Source organism: Psammomys obesus, unplaced genomic scaffold (genome assembly GCF_907164565.1).
Source record: "Psammomys obesus unplaced genomic scaffold, mPsaObe1.curated_primary_1811, whole genome shotgun sequence".
In the NCBI taxonomy this organism is placed as follows: Eukaryota; Metazoa; Chordata; class Mammalia; order Rodentia; family Muridae; genus Psammomys; species Psammomys obesus.
Genome location: NW_026596064.1, coordinates 1358052 through 1381199, shown reverse-complemented (window position 1 = coordinate 1381199; position 23148 = coordinate 1358052). Strand labels below are relative to the sequence as shown.

Below are 23148 nucleotides of genomic sequence, written 5' to 3'. Positions count from 1 at the left end.
TGGATAAACATCACCTATGATAATTTGGTAGGACCATGTGCTATACCAGATGCCAGACACACATACCCACAAGGCTTCAGGCCCCACAGCAGTAGATTAATACTTGTGCTAGCCACGCCCAAAAACAGTACTGCCTATCAAGAGTGATTACCTTTCTCAGGATTAGGCTGCTCTACTTTAATTTCCCTCCACTTGGAGGCCAGTCAAGCAGAGATGCTAGCATGCCAAAACTCTCAAGTGGCAGCCTCTAAAGAGGAGCATGGGATGGATCACAGGAGATGAAGACATCCCTCTCAGCACATAATTCAAGGTAGAAAGGAGTGGGGCTGCACATTCTTTGGCATCTTTAGGCCAAGGTCAAAAAATGGACTTGAAAGGTAGGCGTGCATAAAATCCTTTGAAGATTAGTTATGAGTTTACATGCAAGGCAAGCAGTGGTGGCACATGCCTTTAATCCTAGCACATGGGAGGCAGAGGCAGAAGGATCTCTGTGAGTTTGAGGCCAGCCTGTTCTACAGAGCAAGTTCCAGGATGGCTAGGTCTACACAGAGAAACCATCCGGTCTTAAAAAGAAACCACGTTTAGTCTCACGTTTAATCTTTCAATGTCTTAGGGACTCTAATGCGCTTAGCTTCTCTATGGCTCAGTGTTACTCTGAACAATGCTTTCTCACATCCATTCCTCTCTCCAGTCTAGCCCCAGACCATGACACCCAGTAAACAGACAGAGACCTTGGGGATAAAGGTCTTTATTCAACAAAGTTATCTTACTCAGTAACAAAACAACAGGAGGTAACAATTCCCCCAAAGATCTGGAACAGTACCCACCCCTGGCAGCAGGCAGTACAGCCTGCTAAAAGGTCAGCTGCAGTCCAGGATATCTAGTGGCCACTTAAAGATCATAGTTGGGGTTCTTCCGAAGAATAACAAAGCCTTCCAGAATGGGGGTAACAGGAAGAAACTCTTCAGTGGCCAATTCTGCCCGCTCCCCATGGGCCAACAACACTGGGGTTGTGTGTGTCTGGAACCCTGTGATCGTTTTAGGCTTCCCAGCCTGGCCCACCACATCCACTGCCTGTGGAATGAAAAGATTGAAATAAAGATTCCAGAAAGGAGAAAAGCAATATCCCCGGTCTCCATCACTGCCCACACGAATTCGAGAAATAGGATTGTATCTACATTGTCCAGGTTCTGTGGTATACCCTGAGCCCTCCTGTTTAAACTACCCAGTTCCTCACCTGACCCACACGGACAGAAACTGGCAATGGTCGCAACTCCTCATCAAATGTAACCAGCATTCGGGGCTGCATGGCAGCCACCAGCCCATATAATACATAGTGAGATTTGCCTAGAATGACTAAGGAAGGAAGCACAAAGAATAAAAGTTATAGACAATGGGGCAAGCCTGGCCTGAACTTTTGGAATCTATCCCAGCCCTGACCCACTAACCTATTAACTAAGACCAAACTTTGTTCCATGTACCCTACAAGGAACCCAAGATATCTCTACCACTCTTTGCTCACATTCTTAGAACCTGAAAATCACTTTTCCTAGTGGCTTAGGATTTCATCTTGAAATTTTTTGAGCTACATCAAAAGTATGAGAAATTAAGGTCTCATGAGGCCTCCCACAAGCCCAATGAACCTAGAAAAGATAAGTTGGGGTCTTGATCCTAAATTGCCAAGGTGGCCATGATAGGGCAGACCCAGGTTCAATGTGCACCATGCACTCCTGACAGGAACTCACTGTTTCGAACATCCAGGAAAGAAACAAGCACAGTGAGCAATCCTGCCACAGCTACTTGACTCATGAGTTGCCGATCACTGTGGTAGGGGCAGAGGGTAAGTGTGCCCTTCCCTAAATGTGTCAGGCCCTGCAAAAAAACAGAAGTGTTAAGTGAGGAGTCATAGTGTTGGTATAATGTTCTTTTGAAATGTATACACTTTACCCTTGTTCATTCAAATGCTGATTTCTCTCCCCCATTCTCTGGTTTCAATCCGGACATTGCATTGTGATATTTATTCTAAGCATCACCTGTCTCAACTTTGTGTAAACATGGTAAAATAAAGCAACTAGCCACAATGTTGAGCAAGGGAATGGAAGCCGGAAGAGAGGGAGGAGCCAGAGGACAGGAAGTTGGGAGGTGGAGGAGGGGAGAAGGACGGAGGCAGAACTAGGAGAGCAGAGCTGGAGGACAGATCTTGGAATGCCGTGGAGAATGAACCAGACCTAAGATTTTACAAAAAGCAAGTATAACAGGTAAAATCTAAATGTCAGGAAACTATGAGGGCTTGGAGGTTTAAGAGGGAGTAATTATTGCCAGCATTGTGTTCTAGATTAACTAAATAAACCCAGTCTCTGTGTGGTGATTTGGGTATAAGCTGTTAAGGATTAACAGATAATAAAAGATAAACCAATAGTAAATATTAATCGTCAAATACAACATCACAGCTAAAAAGACAGCTTCCCTCTCAGGCAAACAAAAATCCCACAACCCATTCACATATTCTCTCCCAGGTTCTCCCACATCACCACAGACACTGCTGCTGCCACACCTGAAAGAGGTGTCTCCTATTCTTTACCTGTGCCAAGCGCACCATGAAGAGGTTATTGGGGTCCTTAGCATGATATTGGGCTAACTGGCGCAACATTGCAGCCAAACGGGCATTATTGGTACCTAGAAACAGGAAACGTTACAGAAGCTTAGAAAAAGAGCCTTGAGACTTCTAGTCTGTTCAAGACCTTTTTCCAGCACTTACCACTGCCCACCATGCCCATGGCAAAGATGGAGTTATAGGAAACTTCTGGATCAGCATCATGGGAGAATTTGCTTAAAGTATCCAGGATGTTGAGTCGTGGATTTGAAACGGAGATTAGTGCCAACGCTAAAGGCACAGCCCGACGGAGGGTAGGCTCCCCATATCTCAGCTGTTGATAAAAAATAAACAAAACAGCATGGGAGGAGGTCGAACAAGCCCAGGGCTGAGACAGTTGAGGTCAAACTGCCTGCTGTGGAAGCATGGGAACCTAAGGGTAAATCTCCAGAGGCCACAGAAACCAGAAGAGTAGAGCAGACATGTGCAGTCCCAGTGCTCCTCAGAGACTGTGGTGGCTTGATAGAAATGACCCACATTGGCTCATACATTTGAATGCTTGGTAATTAGGGAGCGGTATTACTTGACAGAAATTAGAAGGTGTGGCCTTGTGGGAGGAAGTGTGCCACTGGGGTCAGGCTTTGGAGTTTCTGAAGCCCACAACAGGCCCCGTATCTCTCTGCCTACAGATCTGGATGCAGAACTCTCAAACTACTCTCTAGCGTAGCGGTTCTCAACCTTTGGGTGATGACCCCTTTCAGGGGAGGTTGAACAACCCTTTCACAGTGGTCCCCTAAGACCACTGGAAAAAATATCTTTCAGTTATAACTATATTGAAGGGTCAAAGCATTAGGAAGGTTGAGAATCAGTGTTCTAGCACCATGTCTGCCTGCATGCCACCATACTTCATGCCATGACAATAAAAATGTAAGCCAGCGCCAATTAAATATTTTCCTTTATAAAAGTTGCTGTGGTCATGGTTTCTCTTTGTAGCAATAGAATGCTGACTAAAACAGAAACCCCTCTCAGAGAAGGGAGAAGGTGAAGACTGATACCTTTAAGCATTTACACACAAGTATGTGTGGCAAATCAAGTTCAATGACAAGAATAGGCTAATGGGTTAAATGGGACTTGATTCTCCACCAAGGAACTCTAAGCCACCAAAATTAGAACTAGCCAGGGCTAAAGTGTAGCGTGCTGGTGAATCACTTCCATGTATGCATAAGACCATGGATTTAATTCCCAGCACCAGACATACAGACACCTTACACTTCCATATTCTAGTCTAGTCTGTACTACTCACCAAGTGACCAAAGGTTCGCAATGCCATCTCTGCACCAATCTCTTCCCCCATAGCAATAAGCGCAATTCCCAGGACAGCTACTCCCTGCAATTCAAGAAGCATAAGAAGACAGTGAGCTCCAGGAACAACAACCAAGTATCCAAGACTCATCTAAGAAGCACTCTTCTGCAGGGAACACCCTGCCCTTCATGGACAAAACTCAGTCCTACTATTCTGATGTATGGTGGTCCCTGGGGGAGAGAGCTAAAGTCTGTTGTGCCTCTTTTATCTATGCTATCTCTTTGTTCAGAGTGCCCGCTGGCCCACACCTGATGCGCTCCCATATCAGCAGGAGCTTCCTTCTTGTCCTTGTCCTTCTTTTCCTTCTTGTCTTTGTCTTCTTCCTTTTCCTTGGAGTCAAAGTGCTCACTGCAGATGTGGAGGAGCTGCTGAACCTTCAGCACATTCCCAGAGCCTGCAGTGGGTCAGTGAGAGTGAGGAGAGAACATGAGAAAGCATCAAAAACCTGCTTACTTTGTAAACACAAGAAGCCTTAAAAAAAATCTGAAGAGCAAACTGAAAGTCAAAGGAGAAAGAACCTAAGAAGAAAAAAAACAAGAGAGAAGTGGGGTTGCTGGGAAACAGTAAGGCACAGACCTGCATAGGCACAAACATCCACTAAGGTGTTGGCAAAACTGCGGAATGGCTCCGACACAACCTCCAATGCAGCCAGGATCGCCTCAATAGCTTCACCCTTCCCTAAAGGAAATTCAAACGGTCAAAGGATAATCGCTTGTATCCAGCTCAGTCTGATACATGAACTCTCCAATTGTTGTGTCCAGTTCTGTCAGCCTTTTGATAAAACACTGTCTCACCCAGGTGATTGAGGCCTAGGCCAAGAGGAAGCCAACGAGCATAGGTGTCCTTGAGCTCAGTCTCAGATTTCTCCATGATGGTCTGAAGGATGGTGGATGTGACATCGCCATTGCAGGATCCCACCGCTATCATTCCACAAGCTAGAGCTGTCACACCTGCTACCTGGAAAAATAAAGTCAGCATTAGACACAGCAAAATTTTATTTTCTTGCCTTTGAGACAGGGACTTACTATGTAGACTAGGCTAGCCTAGAAGTCAGAGATCTGCCTGCCTTAGCCTCTGTGTGCCGGATTCAAGGTATGTGCCACTATATCCAACCACAGTAAAGTTACTCTTCCTAATGGGTAACTGATTTCTGTAAAATCAGTGAATACTTACATATGTTGGGCCCTGTGCCAACCCATTTGTATATTCTTTGAAAGTTTTACTACACTTATTTAGCATTAGCATGCGTACACACACAGCACATGTGAGAGATCAGAGGATGATTTGCAAGAGTCAGTCATAAGGCTTAACTGCAACCTCAACAGCCCTAGCTTTGCTACTGCTAAACACTTATGTGTTATGTGTTTAGAACTTAGAACTCCATAAAACAGGTGATGGGAAAATGAAGCGTAAAGAGATTGAGTTACTTGTTCAGTATCTTCTGCTTGTAAGTAGAAGTACCAAGATTTAAACTTGGATCTTTTACTTTAAAATCTCTGCTTTTGGCAATCATACAATATTTATCACCAAAATGACTCTGCATCAGCAAGAAAACTGAAGGTTAGCTAATGACTAAAACTGAGAATTGCTGCTTGGCTTCTATCTAAAATGTCCCCTACACCACGTGTAAGATGGCCTGGACCGCTTAAGATGGCCTGGACTGCACCCTTGGGAAGCGGTGGAAACTAAGGGGTGGAGCTCCTTAGGAAGCCTTTGAGAACATCAGAGGAGTTGCCTTGAAGGGAGCAGTGGGGAAAAAATTAAAGTGGGAAAAGAGGAGAAGAGATTGATGGGATCCTGGCTCCTCCCCACTTTGCTTCCTTGCTTGCTGCTAAAGTGAAGAGTTTTGCTCCACTACCTGCTTCCCGTAAGTATGTGCTGCTTTTTATAGTGACAGGAGGCGGTCAGCACGGTCATCAACCCTCAGCAACACTGGGTTTCTCCTCCTTTATCTAATTGGTCAGAGGTTTCAAGGCTAGAGCTCAGCACAATACACAACCAAACTTCATCTAGGCCTGAAGTTCTAATCTGTCTCTCTCTCTTTTTTCGGGGTAGTGATAGTAGGGTGATAGTAACAGGGTGCTTGATAAAGGATCTTCTTCGGTAGCCTAGCTGGAACTCAGGGACATCTTCCTGCCTCAGTCCCCCAAACACTGAGATTACAGACATAAACCATCATACATACATAACTTGAAATTGCAGTTCTAAGAGATTTTATTGGGTGTCCCACAACCCCAACATACCACTCCTACTTTTTCTACTAAACAATGACTCACCTCCATGCTGGACTTGGAATCTCCCATCACAGGTAGCAGCAGTGTTAGAACATCTTCCCGATTAGAGCCAGCGTAGGCCAAGCCTAGCCTACAAAGTCAGGAGATAAAGTCCCCAACATGTACACAGACCAACAGCAAGAAAGAACAAACCAGAACTGCTCAACATATTCACCAAAAGCCAGATTACTCAATGGCACATGACAGTCTTTGGCAGTATCTTCTCTAGTTCATAAACTAAGCACTAACAAAAAAAGTCTCAGGAAAATAAAAACTTAAATAAATAAGCACATGCCTTTGATCCCAGCACTTGGGAGACAGAGGCAGGCAGATCTCTGAGTTCAAGGCCAACCTGGCCTACAGAGTGAGTTATAGAATACTCAGGGCTACACAGAGAAACTATCTCAAAAAACCAAAACCAACCAACCAACCAACCAACCAACCAACCAACCAACCAACCAACCAACCAAAGAAAAGAGCAGCAAGAAACCTTACCCAAAGATGGAACCAAGTCTCATGGTATTGCTGTTATGGAGAACATAATCTGAAAGCAGCGCCAGGGCAGGGTCACACTCATTCCGGACCCCAGAGTTGACGATACCACAGGCAAGGAGAGCTCCTGACTGCAAAGAGCAAGCAGACTCTACTGAGGATGTCTACCCTCTCATCTACAAAGTGCAGTACTGGCCTCTCTGTGGTGCCTGCCTTACCTGGAGTGAAAAAACTGGGCATGTCTCATGGAGGGTTTGAATGAGAATGACCCCACAAGACCATATATCAGAATTCTTGGTCTGTACTTGGTGGAATTGTTCTGACAGGATTAGGAGGTGTAGCCTTATTGGAAGAGGCATGTCACTGGGGGGTGGACTTTGAGGTTTCAAAAGCTAACACCAGGCCCAGTCTCTCTGACTCCAACTTGCAAATAAGATGTGAGTTTGAGAACCCCAGCACCATGCCTGTCTGCTGTCATGTTCCCCACCATAATGGACTATTATGAAACTGTAAACAAGCCCCCAACTAAATACCTTGGTCATGGAGCCTCTTCACAGCAAGAGAAAGTAACTAAGAGACCACATCAATGAAAAAGAGGCACTAGAACTTGAGAAGAAAAAGTCCCCAATGAATAAGCTTTGCCCAGACTAACCTTGATGTAGTCCTCAGAGGAGTACAGGTACTTGTCGATCTGAGTGAGGCCACCATCCACATCCCACAGCAGAATCATGCCAAGGGATGCAGCAGCACTTAACATCCCTGCGACAAGGAGGATTATCAGCTTTGGAAGGCCTTCCCCAGAGAAACTTATGAAGGCTCCTCTAAAAACTGTACTGTGGATCCTTCTTAGACAACATCTGACTTTATGACAAAGAGAAAATTATACCATGGTCCTTGTTCTTGTACAGCCATTTGTTGCCATCATCAGTTAGCAGTTTATCTTGACCAAAGGCTGCATTCACAAAGCCATTCACAAAAGAGGAGGCTAGGTTCATTCGAGCAGAATCCACTTGAGAGCCACTGCCTCCAAACCCTGTACAGGAGAAGGAGAGGCAGTTAGGTATAGGACTCGAAGGGAATATAGTGTGGTAGGCAGCTCTAATTATTATCATTGTTTGTTTGGTTTGGTTTTTGAAGACAGGGTTTCTCCGTGTAGCTCTGGCTGTTCTAGAACTTGCTCTGTAGGCCAGGCTGGCCTTGAACTCAGAGATCCACCTGCCTCTGCCTCTCCCAAGTAATGGTATCAAAGGTGTGTGCTACCACCACCCCGGTCAGTCTCTGATTTTAAGTTAGACTCTTAGTCTATGTCTCTAACAGTGTGACCAGGACACAAAGTTCATGGGAATTTGAAGTTCTTTGGAAGTGCATTATTCCCAATATAATAGGAACAATTAACAGTCCCTCCAATCCCCACACAGAGGTACTCACTGTTATTCTCTAGATGTGTTTTATAGATGTCATCAGGCACCTTGGGCTCCATGATGTCCAGCTGAAGAGAAGTCAGAGGGTCACAATTACTTCCCCAGTACTCTCCTAGCTGTGTCACTGAATACTATCCCACTGAAAAGCAACTTTAACCAGAAACTCTATTGAAAGGTATGAGTCAGGGAGGGAGAATGACAGGTAGAATTTCAACCAAAAACCTTTATGGCAAGAGCAGAAGATCTCACCTCCCGAGCTAAGGCCAAGAAGTTGCTATTGAGTTGTACATTAGACATGATTTCTGTAAGGTCTTCATACTCCTCTACATCTTCACTCAGCTCCAGGAACACTCCATGCCGACCCAGCATGAATGCCATCTGCTTCTGGACCACCCTGTGGGGGAAAGCCATTATACCTGCTCACTCTCAGTCACTACGGGACAGAAAAGCTTCCGTGATTTAGAAACTGCCAAATCTCTGCTTTTCACAAAAGCGCATGCACAGACCTATCCCCTCCTTTGCTAGTCTCTGTACATACACGTCCTTGCAGGAGGTGAAGATGTCTTCCACCAGCTCCATGTCATTGAGCATCAATGCCAATCTCAGAGCCTCAGGGAAACGGCTGAACTTTCGGAACACACCCAAAGCACAGCGCAGCAGAGCAGAGTTCTCAGGTTCTGGTACATAATTCACACAACTAGAGGCAAAGGTAGTAAAATTTCAGAAAGTACAATTCATTTATCTTGTTTAAATCCTTTACCCAAATATATACTAAATGCCTAATATATACAAGGCAATATATGTTCCAGGATAACCAAGGAAACACGAAGTTTCTGTCTTCAAGAAGTGACCTTACAATCCCCTGGGAGAAAAGGCCTGAGTGAGACTAGTGCTGATGGAGGCAAGCATGCTACCCACCTCTACCATGTTCACTTACCTGGTGAGATAGAGGCAGACCTTTGAGTATGCATTCTCATCAATGTCCTTTTCCAGCATATCTACCTGCTCAATCTCCATGAGCAGGTCGCAAGCCTCGTGCTCTGCGTTGTGAGCCATGTTGTAGGGGACAATTTCCTTCACCAAGGTAAGCAATGGCTCCCGCTGTGCTTTCTCTGCGTCATCCAGCTCTTGCCATTCCTTAGCCACTTCTCCTGCCAGGTGTCTACAAACAAACATGATCATTAGGGAAGCAGTGCCTGGGATTCAAGGAGTTCGGTGTCTGAGGAATTCAGTATATTGACAGTTTCCCAAACCAACAGAATAATGCCAAGTCCCTTCACATTCCCAAAAAGAAACTGTCTTACCTGACATACTCATGACCCCAAGACGCCAATTTTTCCTGGGAGCCCACTAGCCGATATTTGAGGCATTCACGCTCACCACTCATTGTCATGGCCAAAACAGAGATGATATCAGCAGCAAAACACTGTAAGAAAACCAGTCTTTTAAAATCAAACTCAAGGAAAACAGATTGTGACATTACAGAATGAAGATGACTGTCAGCAAAATTCACCACTAAAATTCACAACATACTAGTCTCTATATTTAAAATTCCCATCTGCTAAGCTAGGCCTCATAAAAATCTAAAGTTGGTGTTGCTAGCTCCCTCTGAAGCTAACCTAACTGAAGAGTGCCAAACACTGGTGCCAAAGAAAGACAGAGGTTCCTGAGTTTTAATTTTAGGAGATAGTGGTTCTTATTACATTGCCTAGTTTGGCCTCAAGTTTCTAGACTCAAGATATCCTGAATGTACAGGATTAGAATTCACCACACCCAGCATAATTTTGTTTTGTTTTTCGAGACAGGGTTTCTCTGTATAGTGTTGACTGTTCTTGAACTCAGAGATCTACCTGCCTCTGCCTCCCCGAGTACTGGGATTACAGGTGCCCAGCATAAATTTTAATTGCAATAATAAAACTACTAAAAGGTCTCAATAAAAAAAGATCCATAATCTAGGAGTCTGGAGAACTGGCCCAAAAGTTACAAAAACATGCTGCTCTTACCAAGGACCTAAGTTCAGTTCCCAGCGCTCACACAGGGTTTCATAACAGTCTAACCCTAGCTCCAGGAGATCTGTTCCCTGCTTTTAGCCTGCACAGACACTACATGCAGGTGGTGAGCATACACACAGCCAGGCAAGGAAAGCATTCATCTACCTAAAGCCAAGATCGATCTTTAATAAAAACTCCCATGATCTAGGAAAATCACTGTAACTGCTAGATGATAGACCAGTGATACAGGAGATCAAGGACAAAAGCAAGCCAATTAGAAGGCTACTCAAAATCCACTAAGAATTAAAGACTTCCGGGTTAGGGTTGTACCAACTGGGAAAATATGATTTAACTGTGGGTTTTTAGAGATTAAAAAAAAAAAAAAGAAAAAGAAAAGGACAGAAAGGGGGGCCATTAGATATAAGCTTCAGAAAGCCAGGCATGCTGGATTATGCCTGTATCCCAGCATTCCAAATGCTGAGGCAGGAGGGAGAATGCATAAATTCAGGCCCAGTCTAGGCTACACAGTGAGTCTGAGGCCAGCCTGGGCTACAGCGTGAGACTCTGGCTCAAAAACAAAACAATATGTATATAAATGACAGAGGCTAGAGACAGGGCTCAACACTTAGGAGCATTTCCTGCAAGATCATAAGGATCAGAGTTCAAATCCCAGCACCAATTAACATGCCAGGCTTCCTACAACCACCTATAAACACCCACGGTCTCTAGGCATGCACTGGTGTGACATCTATGTGTGTGCTTGGGTGTGCACACACATACACATTTGAGCACACACAAACAAAACAAAAATGTTTAATTAAGTTGGAAACATCACAATAAGGAAACATCACAAGGTCTAATGAAGCAGAAACTTCTAAGGAGTCAAGGAGCACTGAGGGGCTATTCTGATTATGACCAACTTTTTGACTAGGTCAGGTATACTAGGCTTTCAGTGACTTACTATGGTTCTTGTTTTCTAGTTAAAAAAAAAGAATTCAGGCTGGGGGAGGTGGCACCCTGTAATCCCAGCACTCACAGAGGCAGAGGCAGGTGAATCACTATAAGTTTGAGGCCAGCCTGGTCTAAAAAGTGAGTCCAGGACAGCCAAAGCTACACAGAGAAACCCTGTCTTGAAAACAAACAAACAAACATAACAAAATAAAAAAAAAATTTTTTTTCAACTGTCAGATCCCCACAGTATTCTAAGTTACCTTATTCTCCCCAGGGGCCATGTTCTCATAGATTTCCTTCAGTTTGCCATAGTGTGGACGCAGAAATTTGAGAGGCTTGGGTACTGAAGTCATGGAAGTTGTAGAAGAACGAATTTGTCTTCTCAGTTCCTCCAGAGCTGGTCGGTACAGGGTTGTATCCTTCTCCTGATCAAGGGATGTTAGTGCTCAGACCAAGAGGATTCCTCCACATCATAACCCAGACATATCTAACCAACGCTTTGCTCAAAGACATAAGTGGCTCCTATTCCATGATTCCTCAACTCCTGTAAATGACCCCATTTAAATATCCTTTGCAGCTTGTTTCCCCTCAAATTATCATAATACCAAATATGTGGTATCTAATTGTTGTCTCCAAACAAAACAGAGCCAACAAATGGGAAACATCCAAACACATTCCCCTTCAGGTTACATCTTGACTCACCCCGAGTCGTTCCACGAGCATCTCCAGTTCATCTTGAAGCTGCTTGTCCTCCTCAGACTGGAGGGTTAAGGGAAGAAGTTCATCAAAAGACGGACGGAACCGTAATCACATTCTCCTCCCATTCACCCCGGGACAGGTGGAGAATGCGAATGTCTCCTCGGGGGGAGACCAGATGGGCAAGAGGAGGAGGTGGGATGGGAGGCAGCCTTGCTGGAAAGGCTGTCTACCTTCTGAGACAGGCAGGCTCTGCTTGAAAACCATTCTAGAAAATGATGGCATCAAGACCCACGACATGGTGGTGAGGGCAGCGCGTAGTGAGGGGGAAGGGAGCAGAAACACAGGGTCTGCGCACTGCGTGTCTCCCGGGTGCGACGGGCCGTAGGTAGACCAGCCCCAGGCCTTCAAGCCAGCAGTGACTCAGCCCAAGGCCTCCTCCCCGAGCTCCCGAGGCCGCGCCTCACCAGCTCCTGCTCTTTGTCTTTGTCCCCGGCATCCCGCCGCTCCTTGCCGCTCGACTTCTCGTCCGCGCCGCCGGGGGCTGTCGCCGAGGGTGGCTGGGACTGCACCGGCGTCTTGTCTCGTCCACCCTCCTCCATCTCCGCTGCCACTGCCGGCCCGCTGCGCGCGCACCTGCTCGCACCGCCCCTTTTCCCAGACGGCCTCGCGCGTCGTCCTCCAGGCCGGAAACGCCCGGCAGATCCCGGGCCCTGACCTCTGAGGCAGGCCGGGAATTACAGTTCCGGGTCTCCAGCGCGGACGACCGGTTTGGGGCTAGGGTGTCTCAGCTGTGAGAATGCTTTGCTCCGGAGATGCCTAGCTCTTCTCTCCCGCTAGAAGCGCGGTGCGACGAGGAGGCCCTCCTGAGGACAGAACGTCCATACATTTTCATGCTTGCTTTAGCCCTCTGTAGATTTCTACTAGGACAAGAGTCTTGAACTCCTGACTGCGGTCTGTCAGTGTAATGATGTCCGACCTCACACCACTGTGGAATAGTAACCGCAAAACATTTTCCCCACGTGAAGATGAGTGATTACTTATTAGCCCAAGCTAGTGTCGAACTTGCTATGCAGCAAAAAATGTTTTTGAACCTGGTGGACCTGCCTCCGCCGTGGGAGTGCTGGGATTACAGGCATAAACCACCACTGCCACTGTTGTTCATTATTAAAACCTGTCACTTTTGTGTCAGCGCTTGGACTCAGTAGGCATAACCATCCGTTTCTACTGTCAATGACTTCTCCAACTTTGGGACAGAAATTGAACAGCCCATCGCCTGTTCTGTCTTCGGGATGTCCATACATTTTTCATGCTTGCTTTAGTCCTCTGTAGGGGATTTCTACCAGTGTCTGTTTTTATGACTTCTATCACAAATATCAGAATACATATATACATCCATACATACATCATGCACACACACACACATATAGTATATGTGGATACATGTATGTATGAGATCAGTCTATCACATACCAGTCAGTACATCAGAGATGAACTGGATGCTGTCATTAAACAGTTTATCAAACAGCTAGTATATGAAAAGTTGTTGGAATATATTTCAACTTCTTTTGTAGGTATAAGTAGTTTTGAAATAAAAACTTGGAAAGATGGGGGAACTCAAATTTCAGAAACATGACATTAAAACCATATTCTGCTATGTACCAGCCGTGTGTTTTAGGTATGCTACCTACCTCAGTCTATTTTCTGCCTATATGAAGTACAAAAAGTTGCAAGAACACTTAAAAGAATGAAATGAACCTATACATAAAAGTGCCTAAGCCAGGCATAGTGGCCCATACTTTCATTCCCAATATTTGGGATTAAATTAGGAGGCAAAGGCAGGGACTTCTGTGTTCAAAGCTAGCTTTGTCTACATTGTGAATTCTAAGGCAGCCAGGCAGATGCTGTTGAAATTTTTAAAAGTGCCTAACAGTTACACCATTTGGAGTGACAATGCTCCCCTTAAGAAGAACTATAGACTACTTAACAAAAAAATCCCATTACCAGGCATAGGAAACCTTCCTTGGAGTTGTTGGTCAGAGGAATCCAGGAGATTCCTAAAACAACATAAGCTATCGCTGTTGCCTTGGGTTGCCTCCCAGAACTTGAAGGTAAGGCTTTATTACTGAGGACACCACATATTTCAGTTGGGGGAATTGAGTGGAACTAGCTTGGAAGCCTCCTCCCTGAGGCCCAGAGCTGTCATGGTGTCTGAAGGTGCTATGCAAGCTGCCCACGGAAAGAGCAATCCATAGTCCTACCCAGCGGTGAGGCTTATAAGCTGCAGTGACCAGCTCAGTGTCATATTCCCAAGGGTGCAATAGTGGCACTTAGGTTTTGGGGGGCAACCAACAACCACCTAATTGGACTCGAGGCCCATTCAACAGGAGGGAATTCACGGCAAGTACTGCAAACCTAGCCAACTAGGATTGCCATTGGGGTACACAGTGAGACTGGGTCGCTATTTTTTGTGTATTTTTCTAAGACCAAATGTTTTGTGGAAATTTTTACTGTAAACTTTAGAAATGACAGCAGATTTCCATTCACTTTTATTACTGATACCCAGGTGGAAATTATAGTATGTCCCTTTCATTTGTACTCATTTATACTCTGATCATCCTAAACATTTCACAATTCTAAATATTTTCCACCCCTCCAAGCTGACTGGCCTTTCCAAGTGGTTCTTCCATTTGTAAGGAATGCCCTTCCTTTCAACTGGTAAATTCCATCATCCTCTGAGTTCAGTATCACCTTCTAGGTTACTTTTTTCTTTCTTGCCTCTCAGGCAATGCATTTCTTTCCTGAGATCCTGCTGCACTTGACACATATCTCTCCCACCTTGTACTCTGAACTGCTGGAGGGCAAGAAACTGTATCTGATTAAACTTTGTGCCCCTCCTACCCAGTTAATGCCTGCTTTGAGGCAGGCCTTAACAAATACTTAACAGACAACTGAGTGGTTTTGCATTGATCTTTAGGTCATATATATATATATATATATATATATATATATATATATATATATATTTATTTTTTTTTTATATTTAATTTTTTATAAATTATTTATATATTGTCTTATTATATATATATAGTGTCTTATATATATATATATATATATATATATATAACCCAATGTCTTATTATATATATATATATATATATATAATAAGACATTGGGTTTCTCTCTGGAGCCCAGAGTTATGAGTTGAAAAACTGTCAGGATTGTCCACTGGTGAATCATAATAGGCTCTTTGAAAGTGTGCTTATTTTTATGAAGTACTCTCTTCTAGCCTGATATTTCTAGAGTTTTACCAGGGGTAAAATCACATTTCTTGGCAGGCTTCCTTATTTTGAATGGGAATGAGTTACCCAATGGGATAGTGTAGATGGCCCAATATTGTTCATTTTCTCCTTGGCCTCAATACAACAGAATATGTAACAGAAGCATCATTCATTGAGTTGATAGGGCTATTAAGTGTAAGGTGACATATATTATCCGAGCTTCATCTTGACTTACTTTGGGTACCAAGTCCCTGTGGAGCGCTCACAAAGAAGTAAAGCCTGCTTTTTTTCTTTTTCTTTTTTTCTTTCTCTTTCTTTCTTTCTTTCTTTCTTTCTTTCTTTCTTTCTTTCTTTCTTTCTTTTTCTCTCTCTCTCGCTTTGGTTTTTCAAGACAGGATTTCTATGTGTAGCGTTGGTTGTCTTGGACTCACTCTTGTAGACCAGGTTGGCCTCAAACTAGCAGAGATTTGCGTGCCTCTGCCTCCCAGGGTGCTGGGGTTACAGGGGTGCGCCACTGCGCCTGCCAGATACTGCCTGCTTGAGCATTGGTTCACTGTAAGCTTCCTGCAGCTATCTGGTTGTACAGGTATCTGGCCCAGGAGCCCAGTATTGTTTGGAGAAACACTTGTGGCTGGTGATGGTCCCACTCATCCTGATAATTTGATGGAAGACAGATGTCTGCATTAGACTTAGATTAACAGCTGGTGATTAAGAGCACCTGAGTCTAAAATGTGTCTTTAGTACACTCTGTCTTATCTGGTATTGAAAGTCCTGGAATCTTTTCCCATTTTCCTCACTCATGACACAGAGACAGTGGTGTTGTAGGCATGCAAGATTATTATTATTATCATCATCATCATCATCATCATCATCATCATTATTGTATGTGAGAGACAGGACCTCATCTATTCAAGCTCGCCTCAAGTTCTTATCTGCAGCTGATCCTTCAGTATCCACATCATGCCCTGTGATTATGCAAATTAATGAATGTCAAATCAGATATCTTTGTGGAGACAGCTCTCTTCATCCATCCAGATGTGGGTTCCAAGGCTCAAACTCAGGTTCACCACCAGGCCATCTCATTGGTCCCAATCAGGAGTTTTGTCTCGTTTTTTTTTGTTTTTTTTTTAAACAAGGTCTCACTAGGTAGCTGGACTAGCCATGAAATCACAAGGAATCACATGCTTCTGCCTCTCTCAAGCTTGGCCTGACCCAGGTCTAAAGATGGTCTCTGACATCAAGCATCGGGAAGGAAGAGCTATATACTGCCAAGCATCTCACATGGTCAGTATGCTTTGACCCTCTCAGTCTCGCCCACTGTTTCAACAGCCATGCTACAAACATCACTTATTAGTATCTCTTTGGGTTCTGAAATTTGTAGAGCCCATAAATTAATCTTTCCCCAGAATACAGATGAACCTAGGACCTCATTCATGCTAGGCAAGCGGTCTGCCACTGAGATATAGTCTTAGGCCTTTTGCATTATTCTGAGACAGTGTCTCACTAAGCTATTCATACTGGCCTCTAACATATGATTCTCCTGCCTCAGCCTCCCAAATAGAAGAGATTAAAGACCTGTATCATTATGCCTGGGTTGAATTTCCTTTTCAAGGTATAGAAAGTCTCAGAAATTCTTATTTCTGCTTATTTTACAGACTACTGAAGAGGAATGAGTCCCACCTTTTTTCATACATTCGTGGGTGACAGAAGCTGGCACCAGAACTAGTTCTCTGGGCATCAAAGCTCTCCTCCCCGCGATAATATTGGCGTCTACGCTGTGGCTGAGCTTGGAGGTTCAAACCTAGCAGTGTGGCTCAGTGGTTCAAGACATCTTGTTCCTTTTGGAGTGTAACTGCCTTCCCTTGGTAAGCAGCTAGCATGACTGGCCCCATATGGGGACAGTCTGGGCCACTGAAAAACTGGGGCAGAACACAGGTTGTGGGGTACATGTATGTGACATACCCAAGAGGACAAAGACACCAAAGACAATTACAACAAGCCCTCATTCCGTTCCTTGCAAACCTCACAAACTCACACCTACCTAGACCTCCAAGAACTTTCCTGTGATTGGACACTTTCGACTGTTTTGCTGTCTTTCTCATTGTATAGATGAAGAAACTGAGGCTTATGGGAATGGGGGGAGGATAGGTCATAATTATCAGAACCTCGGGTTCAAACCAGATTTCTTTGACTGCAGTGAAGTGGTTAGGCTAGATCTGCATCACAGGAGCAGAGCACTGACAGAATACTGTGGCTGTGGGGACTGGATAAGCTTGTGAGGGTGAAAGTGAAATAGATGGGGCTGCAGAGATGGCTCAGTGGTTAAGAGCACTGGCTACTCTTCCAAGAACCAGGGTTCAATTCCTAGCACCAACATGGCAGCTCACAACTGTCTGTAACTCCAGCTCCAGAGGATCCGACAGGTATACATGCAGGCTGATCACCAATGCAGATAAAATAAAAATAAATGAATCTTTAAAAAGTGAAATAGCTGGAGTCGCCAAAGGAAAGAAACCATTTATCCCCTGCGTCTGAGACTGGTGGTCAACATATCATTCAAAAGTAAATTTAAAATTTTACTTTTGGGGCTGGAGAGATGGCTCAGAGGTTGGGAGCACTGGTTGTTCTCCCACAGGTCCTGAGTTCAATTCTCAGCAACTACATGGTGGCTCATGACCATCTATAATGTAGATGCACATGCAGGCAGAACACTGTATACATAGTAAATAAATTTTTTTACTTTAAAAATTTTACTTTTTCCTTTTTTTGGGGGGGATGTGATGACGTACACCTTTAATCCCAGGAGTTTGGAGGCAGAGGCAGGTAGCTCTTTGAGTCCAAAACTAGCATGATCTACATAGTGAGTTCCAGGACAGCCAGGGCTATTTAGTGAGGCCCTATCTCAAAAACAAAACAAAATAAAAAACAATAACCAAGCTGACCTGACCTGCCTACTCCTCAGATCAGTGACGGGCTGGCCACAGATGCAGGGGACAGCTGCAAACTCTTCTAGATGTGGAGAATGTACCATGACCCAACAGACCCAACTATCTCTCCACGTTTGTCTCCTTGGGCTTCAAATCTCAGTCCCCTGCTTCTGTGACTAAGTCAGTATCTAAAGAATTACTAGTATATTGTAGTTGCACAAACATTGGTGGGATGAAAGGATGAGTAAGAAAAAAAGAGGACTGGAGGAAGAGACGGGTTGACGGATATGGTTCTATTTATTAGCAAAGGGTCCTATAAAGCCAAGACCACACCCTTCCCACCCTCTTCCCTGCAAAAATAAACTCTCTTTCCTTTTCTCTACTAGATCTGCTTTTCTGTTTGGCCCCAGGGACAATCAGTCATCCCAAGACTCACACCCTGAAACAAAGGGAACCAGCACCCACTATACATACACATTTCTCCTCTCACCCGAAAGAGCCCTTGGCCTTCCACTTGAGTTCAGTTGCTCTGTCCTTGAGGGAAACAGCAGTACTAGGAGGAGCACAAGGAATATAGGTGGGGGCAGCCTGCCTGTGGGGCTGAAGGGAGTTCATTCCCAGAGAGCATTGAGTATGCTTGGGGAGAGATAGGCATGCCCCAAGCACATCCTCTTAGCCCCAAAATGAGTAAGCTTGGTGCCAAAAGAGACAGAATCCTTTCTGTGGGAACTGATGCTTCTGCCTGGACTCCCTGCTGGGTGACACATAAAAGGATGTCACAGTGAATGGTGAGATCTCTGCTGGAGGCCACAGGCACCCCCAAAGCAGAGGCACAATGTGGCGGTGATGGTAGGGAACTAGATTCACGTCACCTGGTTGTGAGAAGACAACCACACCAGCTGACCTTTACTTTCTCCTAACTTGGAAGCCCCAGTCCCTGGCCACAGTTGCCCATTTCTCTCCCAACCCAGGTCTACCACACCTCACACAGCTGCCCTGGGTTCATGGGGGAGCCGACAGGGCAGCCGAAGTGCCGAAGGAAGTCACGAGAGTTGGAGAGAGTGCCCAGCACTCGATAACGGGCAGGGCTGTGGGGGTCGGTCACCAGCCCCTCGTGAGAGCTCTCTGGTGTGCGGACCGAGCACCACACCTGCGGGCCAGGACAGACATGGGGACATATGGTGTCTAGTGTGGAGCTGAGCTAAGCCATGGCTTCAGCTACAGCAGAGCCATCTTGGTCATGAACCACGGCTGCCCTGCTGATGAGTTCAGGAAGTGTCAGGGCCACTGCAGGAGGCTTGTCCAGCTCCAGAGGAGGGGAGCATGCCTCCTCAGTCCCTCCAAGCCTCCAAGGAGCACCTGGACACTGGGTGACCAGGCATGGGCATGGCTGTGGGGAAAGACTGACCCTCTAAAACTGCTTGCTTCGGGGTCAACTACTTGTGGACACCCTGCCTGGTTGCTAAGTCGGCTACTTATTTTATTCCTGAGCAACCCTGAACACGTCATGTTGTATTCCCAAGCTATAGTTTCCTTCTCCACATTCTTTCATAGTAACAGGAAGGGATCGGTGCTTGTTCCCATCCATTCCACTCAAACCATCGGTCCTCCCCTTTCACATAAAATTCTTCAAATCTGCTCTCACGGGCTCTGGACACCGAGCTTTCTCTCAATGCACTTCCCACATGACAGCCTTAGTCCCATTTCCCAGCACCTCTCCTGCATGACCCCCAACTTCTTCTAGTGGCATCCTTCCTTCGGAGGGAGTGGTTAGGAGGCACAGCCAGTTCTCCCAGGGGGCCATACCTGAGCAAATCCCACAAAGAACAGCTGGTGGTTGGTGAGCCCCACGGCAGGCAGCTGCTGCTCCTCCCCATGGGTCCTCAGCCATGCTGTGTAGGCCTGGGGGAATGAGAAACAGCAGGTCCAGCAGTGCCTGTGCACTTCCCCAAGCACCCTTCTGCGAGGCCCAGGGGTGGGGGGGGCCTCGGCCACTCACATTGTAAGCAGCCTTGAGGCCACCGTTATCAGCGATGTTTTCCCCCAGGGTCTGGAGTCCGTTGAGCCGCTCGCCGTTGACCTGGTACTGGTTGTACTGTTCTTCCATGCAGGCTGTATGACTCTGGAAGGCCGTCAGTGACTCATTCTGCCACCAAGGACGCAGGTTTCCTTCTTTGTCATACTCACGCCCTAAGAAGAACGCATCTTTGTCACCCACCGATAGGATAACTCACCCATGGGGGAACAAACGTCCAACCATAGCCCAAAGATGCCAGGATCCCTAAGGCTTGTCCACAGTATCCCAAATCCCTGCAGTGGTCACTGGAAATTCTAGACTTGGCCCCTACCTTGGTCATCAAAGGCATGGGTCAACTCATGGCCCATCACCACACCGATGCCACCAAAGTTCAAGGCCCTGGTGGATGAGGAATTCTGACTAAGGAGGAGCATTTCCTGATTCCCTCCCCCCCCAGCTCCTCTCCCAGTTTATCCACAGGGCAAGGCCCCAGCACATAGACCCTCCTGCCTCAGACACACTTTGGATGGTTGTGAGCATAGAAGGGGGCCTGCAAGATGCCAGCAGGGAAGACGATTTCATTCTTAGTTGGAAGGTAGTAAGCATTCACAGTCTGAGGCGTCATGCTCCACCTGGAGGGGAAAGGATGAGGCTGAGGCTCCCCCAGCCCAACAGCCCAGGGCCTGACCTGTCTGCCTCCTTCGGGGGGCCTTCTACCCCTCCTCGTCCCATCCCCCAAAGCCCTGGTCCACCCTCCAGCTGCCCCTCGTCTGTCCTCCCATTCTCACTGGTCTCGGCTGGGAGGTTTGCGGAGCTGGTCAGCCATCACTTTGGCAGAGAAGTTGTACAGATTCAACATGTTTTGGAAAAAAGAATCTTCAGAGACTTCATACTGTGGGAACAGTGGAAGGGAGAAAGCAGATGACAGCCTGTTGGAGAAAATGGAGTCCCAGCAGGACCTGTCCAGGCAAGCCTGGTTCCCCACATCCCTCTGTAGAATGGGAGTCAACGGCTAATTGACAGTATTTTATAGGTACTTAGGCTTCAAGTGCTGTATTAGTTTTGTTGCTTTTTATTTTTTTTTAAAGATTTCTCTGTTTACTTTATGTATATGAGTGCTCTGTCTCCATGTATCCCTGCATGCCAGAAGAGGGTGTCAGATCTTATTATAGATGGTTGTGAGCCACCATGTGGTTGATGGGAATTGAACTCAGGACCTCTGCAAGAGCAGACAGTACTCTTAACAACAGAGCCATCTCTCCAGCCTACTTTTGTTTTGTTTTAAGACAAGAGTTTCATTGTATATTCCTAGCTAGCCTAGAACTTAATATGTATACAAGGCTGGCCATGAACTCACAGAAATCTACCAGCCTTTGCTTCCCGAGTGCTAGAATTACAAGTATGAGTGACCACACTCAGTTGTTTTTTTTTTTTTTAAACATACATTCTTTTGTTCTTACAAGGCTGCGAGTTGAGTCCTTTTTGTTTTTTGTTTGTTTTGTTTTGTTTTTCTGAGACAAAGTTTCTCTTTGTATTCTTGGCTGTCCTGAAACTCCCTCTGTAGACCAGGCAGGCCTGGAACTCAGAGATCTGTTTGCCTCCACCTCTACCTCCCAAGTGCTGGAATTAAAGGTGTGCACCACCACGGTCCTGCACCGCCCAGCAAAGTGAACACTATTAAAGCCCCATTTTATAGAGGAAACTGAGGCCCAAAGATGTCCTGTCCAAGCTTACACAGAAGTAGGAACGTGATCAACCCAGGCTGCACTCCGAATCCCTCCACTCATTAATGCTATATTTTTCTGCCATCTGGCCATTTCTGGCAGAGGACCCATCCTTCAGCAACTTGATTACTTGTGTCTGCAGCCTCTCCTCAACACTCTAGCTTTAGTTGTTGAGGCTAGGAACAGGCCCCACGGCTCGGAAGGTTAGTGCTGTGAACAAAGGCACTCACCCCCTCATAAACGTCATCCAGCTCTTTGGGCTCCAAGATGAAGTCAGGGAAACCAATCATGTCATAGATGGCATCTGCCTAAAGAGACCAGGTTATGAAGGGTTTCCCTTGCGGCTCCCAGGAAAACTGTATCGTCCATCACCACCTCAAGGTGGCGCCCCAAACACAGCCATGGCTCACTTTCTCCTTGGCTGCCAGCCGGGTCTTCTCATCCATCCAAACCAGTGTTTCCAGGGTCTCCTCAAAAGCAGAGCGGATTTCACTGATCATCCCCTCGGCCTAGTGGGGCAGGGATCACAAGTCAGCCACCTGGGCACCTAGTGCCTCTCAGCTCCCTGTCTCCCCTCGGGGGCCACCCTGATCTTGACAGGAGTCATGGATTGTGAAGACTTCTTGAAGGCTTGCCATTCAGGGATGCTGAGACCACCACAGGTGACAGTATTGTTTTCGTGGGGGGCGTTGTTCTAAGTAATTAAATAAACATTTGGATTGGCAGTTAGGTAAATTATAACTTCATATTCTACATTGATCTTCATCTGGTTATGAAGGGGATGAATGAACAGAACTTTTACAATTAAAAACTGAAGAAAACTAACCATTTATAATCTTATCACACAGCTATCTTTTAACAACCAGATTATTCCTAGTGTTTTTCCTGGCCCAGAAATTCGGACAAAATATGGAGCTGTGTTATGCAATGTGTATATATTTTTGCAATCTACTCTTGTTCTGCTTAAAAATGTATCACTAGGCCAGCTAGGGGAAGCAGAGGCAGAAAGGGCACCTCAAACCTGAGGCCAGCCTGGTCTACAATAGTAGCAGGCTAGCCTCAACTCCTGGTTGGGTTTCTTGCTTGTCGGTAACAAACTTGTTTGGCATGTTAAGATGCAGTACTGGCACCACTAATGTCTTTTTTAATTTAAAAAATAAAGCTAGGCATACTTGTTTAATTAAAAAAATAAATTCACAGAGCACAGTGGCGCACGCCTGTGATCCCAGCACTCGGGGAGGCAGAGGCAGGCGGGTCTCTATGAGTTCAAGGCCAGTCTGGTCTACAGAGTGTCAGGACAGTCAAGGCCCCACAGAAAAACCTTGACTCAAACAAAACAAAACAAAACAAAACAAACAATCACAAAAATAAATAAATAAATAAATAAATAAATAAATAAATAAATAAATAAATAAATAA

The 23148-nt window shown here is 45.6% G+C and overlaps 2 protein-coding genes across 2 annotated transcripts in view; both read right to left on the bottom strand.

Moving 5' to 3' along the window:
* Positions 1 to 732: 732 nt before the first annotated feature.
* Psmd2 (proteasome 26S subunit ubiquitin receptor, non-ATPase 2) lies at positions 733 to 12430 on the bottom strand. Its single transcript, XM_055625152.1, has 21 exons — positions 12248 to 12430; positions 11787 to 11843; positions 11345 to 11509; positions 9447 to 9568; positions 9080 to 9304; positions 8681 to 8839; positions 8392 to 8536; positions 8150 to 8210; positions 7608 to 7754; positions 7374 to 7480; positions 6725 to 6852; positions 6233 to 6320; positions 4751 to 4913; positions 4533 to 4634; positions 4205 to 4350; positions 3897 to 3980; positions 2759 to 2927; positions 2582 to 2676; positions 1746 to 1872; positions 1238 to 1356; positions 733 to 1074 (listed from the first exon to the last, which is right to left on the bottom strand). The coding sequence occupies exons 1-21, from the start codon at positions 12380 to 12382 to the stop codon at positions 892 to 894; spliced, it is 2727 nt and encodes a 908-aa protein (XP_055481127.1). The 5' UTR covers positions 12383 to 12430; the 3' UTR covers positions 733 to 891.
* A 5837-nt stretch (positions 12431 to 18267) lies between these two features.
* The window catches only part of Ece2 (endothelin converting enzyme 2), a 35284-nt gene continuing 30403 nt past the window's right edge, over positions 18268 to 23148 (bottom strand). Inside the window, 8 exon segments of the mRNA XM_055625151.1 lie at positions 18268 to 19138; positions 19795 to 19890; positions 19988 to 20178; positions 20337 to 20404; positions 20527 to 20637; positions 20794 to 20897; positions 21960 to 22037; positions 22140 to 22238. Coding sequence (XP_055481126.1) covers positions 18962 to 19138; positions 19795 to 19890; positions 19988 to 20178; positions 20337 to 20404; positions 20527 to 20637; positions 20794 to 20897; positions 21960 to 22037; positions 22140 to 22238 — 924 coding nt within the window. The 3' untranslated portion in view covers positions 18268 to 18961.

Excerpts from the sequence above, each read along its gene's own strand:
- Psmd2 (XM_055625152.1), bottom strand. The coding sequence starts at position 12,382 with ATGGAGGAGGGTGGACGAGACAAGACGCCGGTGCAGTCCCAGCCACCC. Across the intron at positions 9,569-11,344 it reads TGGCCCCTGGGGAGAATAAG|TGTTTTGCTGCTGATATCAT; the intron begins GTAACTTAGAAT and ends GTTTTCTTACAG. Across the intron at positions 6,853-7,373 it reads CCTCTGAGGACTACATCAAG|TCAGGAGCTCTCCTTGCCTG; the intron begins GTTAGTCTGGGC and ends TGCTCTTTGCAG.